Source organism: Ostrea edulis, chromosome 6 (assembly GCF_947568905.1).
Source record: "Ostrea edulis chromosome 6, xbOstEdul1.1, whole genome shotgun sequence".
NCBI classification, from domain to species: Eukaryota; Metazoa; Mollusca; class Bivalvia; order Ostreida; family Ostreidae; genus Ostrea; species Ostrea edulis.
This window is the reverse complement of record NC_079169.1, coordinates 5,756,795-5,771,433: the sequence shown is the minus strand read 5'-3', so window position 1 is coordinate 5,771,433 and position 14,639 is coordinate 5,756,795. Positions and strand designations below refer to the sequence as shown.

At 33.3% G+C, this 14,639-nt stretch overlaps 1 protein-coding gene across 4 annotated transcripts in view; it reads left to right on the top strand.

The window, feature by feature from the left end:
• The window catches only part of LOC125683469 (rho GTPase-activating protein 18-like), a 52,929-nt gene extending 42,094 nt beyond the window's left edge, over positions 1–10,835 (top strand). For all 4 annotated transcript variants that reach the window (XM_056141385.1, XM_056141384.1, XM_056141387.1 and 1 more), the window contains 6 exons: positions 4,050–4,262; positions 4,574–4,648; positions 5,043–5,105; positions 6,376–6,515; positions 6,684–6,772; positions 6,998–10,835. In XM_056141385.1, coding sequence (XP_055997360.1) covers positions 4,050–4,262; positions 4,574–4,648; positions 5,043–5,105; positions 6,376–6,515; positions 6,684–6,772; positions 6,998–7,092 — 675 coding nt within the window. In that variant the 3' untranslated portion in view covers positions 7,093–10,835. The remainder of the gene's footprint in view (positions 1–4,049; positions 4,263–4,573; positions 4,649–5,042; positions 5,106–6,375; positions 6,516–6,683; positions 6,773–6,997) is intronic.
• The last annotated feature ends 3,804 nt before the right edge of the window (positions 10,836–14,639 follow it).

Genomic DNA, 14,639 nt, shown 5'->3' with positions numbered 1-14,639 from the left:
GTACAGTAACACATTAAAGGTTAGTGTCAGTAAGATATATAAATGTGTACAGGAATACATTAAAGGTTAGTGTCAGTAAGATATACACATGTGTACAGTAATACATTAAAGGTTAGTGTCAGTAAGATATACACATGTGTACAGTAACACATTAAAGGTTAGTGTCAGTAAGATATATACATGTGTACAGTAATACATTAAAGGTTAGTGTCAGTAAGATATATACACATGTGTACAGGAATACATTAAAGGTTAGTGTCAGTAAGATATATACACATGTGTACAGTAACACATTAAAGGTTAGTGTCAGTAAGATATATACATGTGTACAGTAACACATTAAAGGTTAGTGTCAGTAAGATATATACATGTGTACAGTAATACATTAAAGGTTAGTGTCAGTAAGATATACACATGTGTACAGTAATACATTAAAGGTTAGTGTCAGTAAGATATACACATGTGTACAGTAATACATTAAAGGTTAGTGTCAGTAAGATATACACATGTGTACAGTAATACATTAAAGGTTAGTGTTAGTAAGATATATACACATGTGCACAGTAATACATTAAAGGATACATCTCATGTTTTTAAACTTTTTAAATTTTTCAGCAAAATTAATTTATTTCATGCCTAAAACTACTTTACATGTGTTTTAAATGAAACAGTTTGCGTAGTTTTCGAATTTGAAAGCGATGAAATTCAAATCTTGCGATATGCATATTTTCTTCGATATTTTACGCGCCATTATCTGTGACGTCATATGCGACCTCGAGCGAGAAGATTTGAAAACAGTTGATAGCCATTTCATAAACAGATTAGATTTAATTGACAAACAAACAATTATCACATTAACAGCTTGTAAATAACACTGCATTAGGGTGTTTTGTGCCGTTTAAGCGTGTACTTGCTGTCAGTAGAGAGGATTTGGACTGTGTTTTTTTCAATTTTCGAAGGAAGGTATGAGGGACAAGCTGTGAATATTTTTTGTCGGCACAACGACTTTGCCATAAAAACTCCCAGTAGAATTTGTCCCTGTACTTTTCCAAACAAGCACTTGGACAAAGACGTAGATAAACTACAAGAGAATGGTTCTATCGAAGCTACGCACTGTTACATATAGGCCTACGACATATGCTTTCCGTTCTGCTCTCGACACACTCGCACCAACTGACCTTCACCTTGTAACCACATATAGACAGAACTTTGCTAGCAGTGTCTACCAACTGGTAGTTTTAAAAAGGAAATTTAAAGATAAAAGATAATTGAACTTTCAATTATAAATAAATAAAAAATAATATTTCCCGACTTTTGAATTGAATTATAATTAATGCTTTCATTTTTTTTTTTAAAGAAACGCGTGTACGTGTTTACAACAACAGCACGCCGCGCTCCCACTTCGTAAGTAACAACGTGTTGATAACAAAAAATAAGTATTAGGCCTAATAAAATTGCTTTAATAAAATAATTTAAAAGTATTGTGATTTTCACAATAAGTTTGATCATTATTATTTTTTCCCCCCGAAATGCACCCGTGACAGTAGGCCTAGTTGTCAATGATACATAATCGTATCATAATTTAGGCCTATCTAACTTCTCCAAAAATAAATTTAATAATTATTGCACTGTTTATTTTAGAAAAGCAACAACGCTAATTACAGTTGTTTACAGAAATGGCATTACCAAATTGTGTTTAGACAGTGATCCCATGTATACATGTAAATATTATTTACTCGCAAATTTATACAGATTTCATACTCGCTTTTCTCGCACTGGTGGCTAAAAGATGTAAGACTCGGGAAATTTGTCAACATCGAAATAAATGTTATCCATGGTAAATAAATTAGGCCCCTAAAACCCGAGTTTTTAAAAATATCTAACACTACTTTTACAACAAGTTGATCGACGAAGGTCGCATATGACGTCACTGTACCACGTGACTACCTATCTAATTAACTAGGCTTTTTGAAATCGGGGCTTAGATTTAAGTCCGTATTGTGGCTAATTATCGCAATACTTCAGCGAACGAACTATTACAATTAATTTCTATAAGCATAAGGAAGACAAAATGCATATAATTCTGTATACTTTGAAAACACGAGATGTGTCCTTTAAAGGTTAGTATTAGTAAGATATATACACATGTGTACAGTAATACATTAAAGGTTAGTGTCAGTAAGATATATACATGTGTACAGGAATACATTAAAGGTTAGTGTCAGTAAGATATATACACATCATTCTCTACCCAGAGTTCCGTGCGCTCCTCGCACTACACCTCTGTCAACGGCTTTTTACAGAAATCTTGTAAAAGTTTCTATTATCCAACATTTATGTTTTGGACTAAATATTTAGTCATATTATGATATGTTTTTGGTGCAATTAAATTGATGCTTGCTGTAAATTGTTTAAAATCGCTGTTTTCTGATCATAAATTTGAAACTACTTCGCAATATGCGTATGAATGTAGGACATACAAGTGGTGGAGATTTAAATGTAAACATGGAATCAAAAGTAAGAAAGGCTGTAAAATATGACAAAACTTGTAAAATAAGAGACAAACAGCTGAATGGTAAATATGTACTTATTAAAGTGTCAGTGGGCTATGAAAAGAGCCTGATGTATCACCTGTTGCCCGAACTTTTAAAGGGAAAGGAAACCGAGAATGATTGTTTATACTATGTGATTATATTGTCACGTGATTCCAAGCGTTGACAGACGTGTATGTGAAGCTTGCGTAACGCGCCCTCTGGTGAGAGAATGATATACACATGTGTACAGTAATACATTAAATGTTAGTGTTAGTAAGATATCTACACATGTGTACAGTAATACATTAAAGGTTAGTGTTAGTAAGATATATACATGTGTACAGGAATACATTAAAGGTTAGTGTCAGTAAGATATCTACACATGTGTACAGTAATACATTAAAGGTTAGTGTCAGTAAGATATATACATGTGAACAGTAATACATTAAAGGTTAGTGTCAGTAAGATATATACACATGTAAATTAAACTGAGAAGGTTATCTCACATTTTGATTGAAAGAGCTATAGAATATGGTAGACTAATGTCAGCAAAATGTTAGAAATTACCTCTGTGTAGAAACCAAAATTCTGTACTGTAATCAAGAAGTATTTTATAATCTACCAAGTTTTGAGAACTTTTTGTCGTAGCTATAATGCTTGTTATATTTCTTTCAGTTGTTATTAGAATTAAGTTTTTGTCGTAGCTATAATGCTTGTTATCTTTCTTTCAGTTGTTATTAGAATTAAGTTTTTGTCGTAGCTATAATGCTTGTTATCTTTCTTTCAGTTGTTATTAGAATTAAGTTTTTGTCGTAGCTATAATGCTTGTTATCTTTCTTTCAGTTGTTATTAGAATTAAGTTTTTGTCGTAGCTATAATGCTTGTTATCTTTCTTTCAGTTGTTATTAGAATTAAGTTTTTGTCGTAGCTATAATGCTTGTTATCTTTCTTTCAGTTGTTATTAGAATTAAGTTTTTGTCGTAGCTATAATGCTTGTTATCTTTCTTTCAGTTGTTATTAGAATTAAGTTTTTGTCGTAGCTATAATGCTTGTTATCTTTCTTTCAGTTGTTATTAGAATTAAGTTTTTGTCGTAGCTATAATGCTTGTTATCTTTCTTTCAGTTGTTATTAGAATTAAGTTTTTGTCGTAGCTATAATGCATGTTATATTTCTTTCAGTTGTTATTAGAATTAAGTTTTTGTCGTAGCTATAATGCTTGTTATATTTCTTTCAGTTGTTATTAGAATTAAGTTTTTGTAGTAGCTATAATGCTTGTTATATTTCTTTCAGTTGTTATTAGAATTAAGTTTTTGTAGTAGCTATAATGCATGTTATATTTCTTTCAGTTGTTATTAGAATTAAGTTTTTGTCGTAGCTATAATGCTTGTTATATTTCTTTCAGTTGTTATTAGAATTAAGTTTTTGTCGTAGCTATAATGCTTGTTATCTTTCTTTCAGTTGTTATTAGAATTAAGTTTTTGTCGTAGCTATAATGCATGTTATCTTTCTTTCAGTTGTTATTAGAATTGCTGTTAAAGATCACACAGAGAAGACAAAAGAATTTGATGGGTCTGTCCAATGTAGCCATGATCATGGCCCCGAATCTATTTTTATCTCCGTCTAGTCGGTCCAAAACCAAAGCAATCCGTGACATGGAAATCAGCATGGCTGCTGGGACGTCCAACATTGTCATGATGCTGATCAAATACCAGAAAATCATATGGACAGTTAGTATCAAAGTTGAGAGCAGTCTCATCAGTCTTAATCTAAATTTGTATAAGGAAAACTAAATATCAGAATCAAAGTTTAGGATATGTTTAAGAAACAAGCTTATAAATTAATATATGTTCTTAGAGAGGTAGAAATTCTCAAATTATTCTCAAATTATTAAAGGAAGTAAAAGTGATTCTTGCTTAATAATACATACATTATTACTTTCAAAGAACAAAATAAGAGAAGGATATGTTTGTCTTTTTATTTGTCATTGATAGTGTCAGAAAGAGCATCGAAGACTTGATGTTTAAAAAATTGTTTTTAGGTGCCTTCAACTTTACTGCAACAAATGAGGCATCAAAATGACATGGAGAACCAGAAAAAGGCTCGAGAGAAGTCGGTAAGAGTCGTCACTGGTCTTATATCCATGTTAATCGGAGATTCAGGGACATATAGTTTTTTATCTCTGTCTGTCCACAAAAACTTTAACCTTGGCCATAAATTTTGAACGGTTTGTACTAGGGCTTTCATATTTCACATGTGTATTTTTTGTGACAAGGCCTTTCTTTTGGTACAAAACTTCTTAACCTCATGACCTTGGAGTTTGACCTACTTTTCCATTAACTTGGGCTAATTGTGGGATTAATACTGATTACCTTTTAGTTTCATTTGCAAATTGTTATCGCTGCAATATTTACATATTTTATATTATTACTAATAACCCATGTTCAACTTGTTGAATATGTAATATGTTAAAAATCTTTGATTCTTTCATTGCATTCTTTATTTTTCAGATCATAAAGTTTCTTCGGAAGGACAAATCAGACATCTACAAGAAACCAGCAATAGCAAATGAGGTGAGTTTCATAAATACAAGACAGATGCAAAGCTAGGGGGCACTTAAAAACTCAAATAAGGACAGATTGAAAGCTAGGGGGCACCTAAAAACTCAAATGAGGGCAGATTGAAAGCTAGGGGGCACCTACAAACTCAAATGAAGGCAGATTGAAAGCTAGGGGGCACCTAAAACCTCAGAGGACAGATTGAAAGCTAGGGGGTGCCTAAAAACTCAAATGAGAACAGATTCAAAGTTAGCTCAAAAATAAAAATAATTAATGAGTTATCAACAAAAACAACGATTTGCTGTTTACAATTTGATGTACAAATTTTCAATTATACAAACAAGTTCTTGAGTGAAGCTTATACAAACACATTATGTAAGGAAGTGAAAATATACATTCATGTCAGATGCAGACTACACAGATAACCAAAGTTTATCAAGATCTTACACTAGTAATGAAGAAAAGAGAGGATAAGGACATGAAGAAATACAGGCATTAACAGAATATAGAAATATATCCCCCTCTCTATTAGGGAGAATGCACGTTTACCAAGTGATGTTAATTGGATTTCATTAGCAATGTTTATTATGTTGCCTCTGATGTTAACATTGTTTTCTCGTGAAAAATAAGAAACGTAATAGTGGGGTTCCACTGTATAATACTATAAATGAATGTTTTTTCTGTGCACAATTTATTAACATTAATTATAGGAATGGTTGATGCTTACTTCCATGGGCATTTCTAGATGTTATTTTTGGTGTGGTAGATACATTGTACTACCGTTTTAAACAAAATTTAGAGCACAACTGGAGGCCACTTGCATTTTCCAATGACGGATCCAGAAATTTCAAAATGGGGGGATGCATAAAAGGCTGGGTTTGTTTTAAAGTCCCAGTGAGTCCAGGGCATTACCATGGAGAACCAGGGGGCTTTAAAGTTACAGACATATATATTTTAGTGTCGATGGACAGATTTTAATAAAAAATAGCTAAGAACATATTTGTGAAGGGGGGGGGGGGGTGTTGCACCCAGGACATAGGCACTGAATTTGCTACTGTTTTACGCAGGTATTTGTTACCTTGCTCTAGAATGTTTCAAATATTTTCTTATTATGTAAAACTTTGAGCACCTGGCTTTCAGAATCCTAGTTTGAACAAGTTTTATTCTACATTAACTGAGGGTGCTAGTATATTGGTATGCCAAACTGTTGCCTCGGTGTTTTTAGAAGAAAGTGTTGATGCAATTTTTCATAATCCTTTTTAAATAAATAAATTGTGTTGTTCAGGGTGACTTTGTGGATGGAGTGATTAGGGTGCAGGCTCCCTGCCTTACCAAGAGCTGTGCAGCTGTGAAGCTCTACGAAGAAACAACAGCTTGTGACATCATTGACAAGTTCCGCAGTTCTAACCTCACCAACAACGGAAAGTATGTGCTGCTTCAAACAGTTACCCTGGATAAGTTATTCATTATCTCCAAAGCCAAATTTAGTCTGTTGTCATTGAGATGACGGAGAGGAATGTTGATGTGTAGCACTGTTGTAAATTAATGAAGGAGAAGTTCATGTCTATTTGGTAACAGAATCTCTTCTTTCAGAAACAAGAAAAGAAAAGACAATACAGCCCAAGGAATATCCAATTTTGCAGAGACTGACGCTCATTTATTTGAAGTTGGAGGAAACATTGGTACGATTAATGTGCTGTTAAATGTCTGTGATATTAAGGAATTGGATAAAGTAAAACTATAAAAATGAAGTACACAAATATACAGAAATCTTAATATGATAACAGGCAATGCTGTAAGCAAAAGATTTCTGAAATTTCATGTTACATTAGATGAAAGCAAAGGGAGAAATTAAATAAAGTTGCTCATTTTCTATGTTTATCTAGTGGTCTGTGTCTATTGTTCAGGTGAACGCTGTTTGCACCCACAGACCAACATGCTAGCATTATACCAGATTAACCCCAACGCCGAGTGGATTATACGATCTGAGACTGCAGATTAAGACTGTAACGTCTGAGGTTCGCTATTATCTACATCGGACAGGAAGCTGTACAATCATGATCAAATTGTCAATCTACAAATTGTCGTGTAGACCGAATATCGTATATACTAGGTATATGAAATCCTACATTATTGTTTTTGATATGTTGTTTTTGTCTTGTTTGATATCAGCTATATAAAAATGTACACGCACAGTAAAACACGGTTATAGCGAACTCGCTTATGATGAATTCACGCTTACAGTGAATTATGGTTACAGTGAACAAGCTCATGATGAAATCACGCTTACGGATAATCGATTTTCATTACCTCTAGTTTTACAACATATTATGACTTATTGGATGTAACAAGTCACATTTATAACGAATCAGAATTGTTTGTCTCCAGCACTTCACTATAAACGTGTTTTATGTAATTGTTTGTCTCCAGCACTTCATGATAAGCATGTTATACTGTAATTGTTTGTCTCCAGCACTTCACGATAAGCGTGTTTTACTGAAATTGTCTTTTCCAACATGGTTGTGATATATATAATGTCTTTTTGTCCATAACTTTATAGGGTAACATAGATGCGAGTCATAAAAAAATTACAAATTTCTGAAGTAGCAATGATCATTCGTCCATGAGAATAATTTGAACTTATAGAAGGTCCATAAAATCAGATCTTATAATCTCAGGGTGCTACTGTGCTTCTCCCTAAAATCATTTTCAGGTATATGTATGGTATACATGTATTATACATTTATCATATAATGCGTATTGAAAATAATCTCATTTCTAAGTCATGGACTATAATGCACACACTTGGATTAATGCTTTGGAACTGCACTAAATACAATGTATATACTTATGCATTAGTATACATGGTTTTTCATATTTTAGTAAAGTGCTTGGCACAGTAGTTTAGTGGGCTGGCAAATTGAAGGGTTGCTGGTTCAACTCCCATAGTAGTCACTTGATGTTGTTTTGTTCATTCTCGGTGTCCACCTGACCTTGGGTATTGACCTTGACTGGGGGTTAACTTTTGATGGATTAGAAACCCCAGAAGTAGGGGAAGTCTATGACCACAGGTATCTAAATTTTAATCAATAAATAGATATGAAGAGAAAAAAAACTATATAGTGTATTTATATACATGTGTATGATTGTTTTCCTATTCATATTTATTTATCAATTAAAATTCCGATACCTGTGCTATGACTGATGGGAGTTTGCGTATTAACTATAGTCTTGTGTAGGAGTTTATTTTACGCATGTCTAGTCAACTAGTGCACGAAAACAAATTTAAGTTTAGTTATGGCCGTTTACAACAGATCAAAAGAGGAATCGTCAATTTTGCAATGTATTTTCGATGATGGTGTTGAAGAAATACAGATGTATCGGCATAAATCGAACAACTTCAACTTGTTTCTTGATAACCGTGTTCTTTAGGATTGAAAATTTCCCCAAAATTACGAAGTATATAATTTGAAATATTTTTTTGATTGCAATTATTAAGCTTGCTTTCTTAGTGGAGATCAGCTGACTTATGTGCAGCCATCCCTTTGTAATTTCTGTCATGTATTCTTTGAAGTTAATCTCAGATTGTAGTACAGAAACTAATTTGCACACTTTGTCCACCATCTTTGAACTAGACAGCTAGTACTTGGGAAAGTAGCTAGATTTTTTTTTACTAAATTCTTACATTTCTGGTGAACTAAAGCATATTCGAGTGAACTATAGTTTTTTGTGACTATGAACTATAGTTTTTTGTGACTATGGTTGGCACACACGATCCACTACTCTCATCCATTTAGTGCTACAGAAACCAATCTTAGCCTAAATCATAAAATGTGTACATATATACAGGGTATTGATGAATCAGGGCCCAGACTGTGACCAGATCACGGTTCTACTCTTCTTTTAAATTTTTTTTTAAAGACATTTTTTTTTTTTATCAATTCCAAAATGTGAGAAAGTTAATTTTTTTCATTGATTTATGAAAATATTAAACTTTTTTCAAATAACTGATGTCTTCAATGTTTATTCAGTTTCATATTTGAGTTATGTCTCAATGATGTAATCAGATCCTGCAGGCTATAATGACGCTCACTATTTTACGTTTTCACAAAACTGAGACTGAGCAGCATATTTAACTGAACTTGGAACTCGCGTAATATTAGGAATCAATCTTATACAATATGTGATATGATAAGACAGTGTAGTGTAGGCCCTCAATCAAAAAGCACATTCTGCTTGTAAGTTTCTTGACATCAGAGAATGGTTAATGAATACACAGAATTGTATTCTCAGGACTGTTCACATCTCCAAACACTGGCAATACCACTTGTACAATACCACTTGTACAATACCTACTGACTTCCTTGTAACAACTGAGGTATAGGTATTATCACGCACAGCTCAAGGAAATACATATCAATATTTTTGTGTATAGTTTTCATACTTTCAGACAGGTGAATTTTTTTTAAGCCTTGGTTTTGTGAACATCTGTACATTATTTCTGATGCATTGTTATTGTTTTACAATGTTAATAGTGATGGTGCATCTGTGTAATATGGAATCAACAGTTGTGTGCATGCTTCAAAGAATTAATGGTTAGAATTGTTGTATGTTCAGCAAAAATGGCGGCATTTTATTTTTTATACCAAAGCAAAAGTGGTGCACATCCTTCTCAATATTTGTCGTATTCCATTCAGTGCATAATAGCTTTAATAAGTGACTTCACCTCGAAACAAAATGTAAAATAAAGCTCTATAATATCTTGCTTTGTTGACCGTTAAATGTAATTTGACATGTATACATTCATACATGTAGGCAGTTCTTTTGTTGATGTACTACATGTGTGTTACAAATCTGTATTCAATGATAATCTTTATGTCCTCATGAGGAGGGGACAGGGTTCTGTTGTGATGAACAAATGTCGTAGACTTAGTTTTATAATTGTATAAGTATTCGTAAGTAAAACTGCATGACACGGGTTTTTAGGCACCTGCAGTAAATTCTTCATGCAAGTGCTCAGATTTAAGTCAATAATCTTTTTTTTTATCATGGCTTTCCACACATACAGTACACATACAGGAAATCAGTCTTAATCACTTATAACAGTGTCTTGGTCAAGTTTAGAATTGAGTCAGACAGGACTGGGGGTAATTAAGAAATGTGTTTTTAATTAAACGAAACCTTACAGTTTGACATGTATAATCCAGTTAGTTTTGTACACAGTATGAAAGAATTCTAAAGATTCATTGATAGATTTTGTAGTGTATAGAGTGATTACTGTGTGTAATTGAAGTAAAATCTAGTCAAGATTTAAGTGCTTCTAATGTCAATCTTTGCCATGATAAGCTACATGTTTATGCCATAAATGATAGAATTTGTTCTGTCGAATGTATCAGTGAGCTGGGCTGGTATTGGTGTCTGTTACAAATTGTTAGTACTAATTACTGTTGATCCTATTTGTTTAACCTATTTGTACTTTGCTCAGTTGTAGCCAAAGACTTGAGATGGTCCAAAGATCTCATAAAAGTGTGGACATTTTCTTATCATGATAAATTTGAAATTTTGTGTGACTAGTAGATATTTGTAGTACACTGGCAGTTAGGGAGGAAAAACACACCAGAGAGATCGGATATGTGTGAAAAGTGGAGGATATGTACAATGATATTTTGAAATTGAAAACTTGTTTAGTTAACCTTAATTGTTTTAGTAGAGAGTAATCGGGGGGGGGGGGGGGGGGGGGGGGGGGGGGGGGGCTTCTAAAATCGAACCCATGATCTACATACAGATCAGCAGTCCAGCAGTCGACATGTTAACCTACTGAGCTACCCAGCTAGGAAATCGAATTTAAATGGAATAAAATTACATGTATTGCAGATATTTATATTTTCATTTTATGTTATAAAAGGAACTCGGCCATGACAGTGTGTTTTTCCTCTATACCAGTGGAAATTGAAGTGTTTATAGATATTTTTAGTTTGTGGGGAGTCACTAAATGCACTTGTATATTGTTAGGAATCCTTTCTCTGATGTTTGGTTTTTTTTTCTGTAGAGGAAAATGAAATCAGATATTCTCACAAATAGACAATCACATGTGCTTACATTATTGTATCATATAGGCCCAGAGTTATTCCTACAATGTAATGGATTTTGGGTTGATGAATTTTTACTGGAAAATGGTCTCTTGCTAGATAAGCTGATTTAAGAAATCCGGATTTTTTTTATACCAATGTTTTGGACATTCAGGATGCTCATTCAATCTGTTTATACATGTGGCTCATTGTCAGAACATTCACTGTTTATACATGTGGCTCATTGTCAGAACATTCACTGTTTATACATGTGGCTCATCGTCTGGAATGCTGTGTAACAGAGAGAAAACTCCAGGGTTCCGAGGATGATGTGGCTATGTACAGCATATCTATATATAAATTATTGTAGACTCGTAATATAATTACATGTATCTGGTGATAATTAGTTGTTGGGTTCTTTTTAAGCACATCGAATTGTAAATATTTTTTTATGGATTTAAAATTACTAATTTACAACCAAAGAAAAAAATTTCAATTAAACAATATTTTTTCAAAATGTTTCAGTATCGGAGGCAACATACCACACTAAGTTTTCCAAATTAAACAGAATTTTAGCATGAACTTTGCATTTTTTGTTTTTCAAATTACATGCAATTATTTATTTCCAAATTAAGATTAATAATTTATGTATTTAGCAGGTATTTGAAGAGGTTAATTCATTTAAGAGCGTAATGATATGCATTTTGGAATGGATTTAGGTTTGAATTTGGTAACTAAGACATGAATCCATTGAATCTTCGTTTGAGATCTTCGAACTCTTCTAGCTTTCTGCAGTGATTTCATGGGGGAGGATGATGTTTGGTTTGATAATGATTTGTACTGAATATAATTAGATATACCAAATAAAAATGGATACAAAATACAAAAACTTGCATATACAACAGTGTTTATAATTGTGTTATTGTTAAATTGATTTGTACAAGAGATGGCAATCTGGACAATGTTGCTAATATTCTATCATGTGATGTTACAGTGTATATGTCACGTAATGCTATTCATAATATATAGAGGGACACTTTGAATAGTATTGTTGAAACTTTGTTACTTCATTTAAACTGATAACTGTATATTTTATGTATTTTGTTATTAAATGTTCTAAATGTTCACTGTATTTGTAGTCTTGTCGGATGCGGACAGAGTTTTATTTCAACATTTACATGGGATTGGACACAGACTCTTAAAACGTCTTCTCCTTAGTCTTATCTGTGTGGATGTATTAAGGTCGTGTGCTGTTTTTCAAATTACATGCAATTATTACAACAGCCGGGGGGGCTAATGTTTGTAATAAACATCAAAGAGTTGATGTTCTTTTATGTCACGCAGGTATTCTCGCGTGCACGAAGACACGTGTAGAGATATCATTACCCTGCTGCTCTTGAAAAGATTTTTAGCCGAGTTGCAACGAAGTTGAACTCGGCTATTGGTTTGGTGATGTTGGCGGGCGGGCGGGCGGGCGGTTGGGCGTCAACAATTGGTTTCCGGATGATAACTCGAAAAGTTTACAATCTAATCAAATGAAACTTTGATATATTGTTGGGGACCCCTATTGATTTTGGAGAAAAATGGTCAAAGGTCAAGGTCACAGTGACCGAAAATAGAATGAAAATTTCAGAAAAATTTGGTTTCTGGATAACTCAGAAAGTTTAAATCCGAATCAAATGAAACTTTGATATATTGTTGGATACCAGGTAAGGAAGACCCCTATTGATTTTGGAGAACAAAGGTCAAGGTCACATTGACCGAATATAGAAAGAAAATTTCAGAAATATTTGGTTTCCGGATGATGACTCAGAAAGTTTAATTCTGAATCAAATGATACTTAAAGATATTGTATGTACCAGGTAAGGAAGACCCCTTTTGATTTTGGAGAAAATACGTCAAAGGTCAAGGTCACAGTGACCGAAAATAGATTTAAAATTCCAAAAAAATTTGGTTTCCGGAAGATAACTCGAAAATTTTTAATTTGAATCAAATGAAACTTGGATATATTGTTGGATACCAGCAAAGCAAGGCCCCTGTTGATTTTGGAGAACAAAGGTCAAGGTCACAGTGACTGAAAATTTGACATTGTCTATTCTATATTTACAAATAAATGTAAATATAGAATAGAGAGGGTCAATTCGTGACGAGCCCCTGTGGTCTAAACACGAACGAAGTGTTGAAAATTTCTTTGCTACTGATTTTATTGCAATTTAGGCCGAGTTCAATATATATATAGATATATATATATATATATATATATATAGAGAGAGAGAGAGAGAGAGAGAGAGAGAGAGAGAAACTCTAAACGCTTTGTTGAAATATTTCGACCGTGTTACCGGTCTTCTTCAGTCGTGTTTTCGTGAAGAAGACCGGTAACACGGTCGAAATATTTCAACAATGTGTTTAGAGTTTTTCTGTATTTTACTTCCAAAAAAGAGACTTTATATATATATATATATATATATATATATATATATATATATAAAAGCACTGAAAAGGCCACGACACTGTTGGTTAACCAACAGTGTCGTGGCCTTTTCAGTGCTTTTATAAATTTCTTTACTGGCCTTGTATCTTCTCAGATCCGACACTTCAAGAAAGTAGGGTGTTGTTGGGTTTTTGTGCGTACAACGGGTAATCGCAATCATGGACAACGACATACCATAGGAACTTGAAATTTTATCAATAAAGTTAATAAAATGTACTTGATTGACCATAGCTCAAGGCTTGGTCAATCAAGTACATTTTATTAACTTATTGATAAAATTTCAAACTCCTATGGACATACAGTTAGGGGTGGACCAGTGATATAGGTTCAAAGGTACGCCAGTATCGCAACATTAACAATCGACCTTTGCTGTGGTTTATTATGACGTTATAGAAGGCGCGTCTAATGCTAACGAAATGCTGAATTTCTTTAATAATGTGTTACATGTACAGGAGAGGGGTGGTTTGGGGAATTTAGTTTTTGCTAGAATTCACAGAACTTGCCGTTGTTCATTCAATTAACAGTATCTAGCGATGGTTACTTCCGAATTTCTTTCGAAAATGTGGGTATATATAACAGTAAAAGACATCAAAGCATGCCATGTGTTGAAAATAAATGTTTTCTCGAAGTAGAATATCTATTGATCTTATTACTTATCTGACAAATTATTTTAGGGGCGAGATCAAATGTTCAATGTTAGAGAAAACTGAGTTCGCATAGTTTTCACTAAGACACCCCCCCCCCCCCAATACAAAACTAAATATGAAGTATGTTGAAACTAATCGATTAACAAGTAAAACAAATGAAAGTGTACACTGAAACTATTAAACGTTTATTAAAATTATGTGGTTTTAAAGTCAGTTGTCTTTTTTCCCCCACTAACGTGTAATCGATGTCGGATGACAGAAACTTACGAGTTTTTACCCTCTCTTCCCCCTAACTATTTGAATTTAGAAATTTTTCCGACATCGATCTTTTCCAATGCTCTGC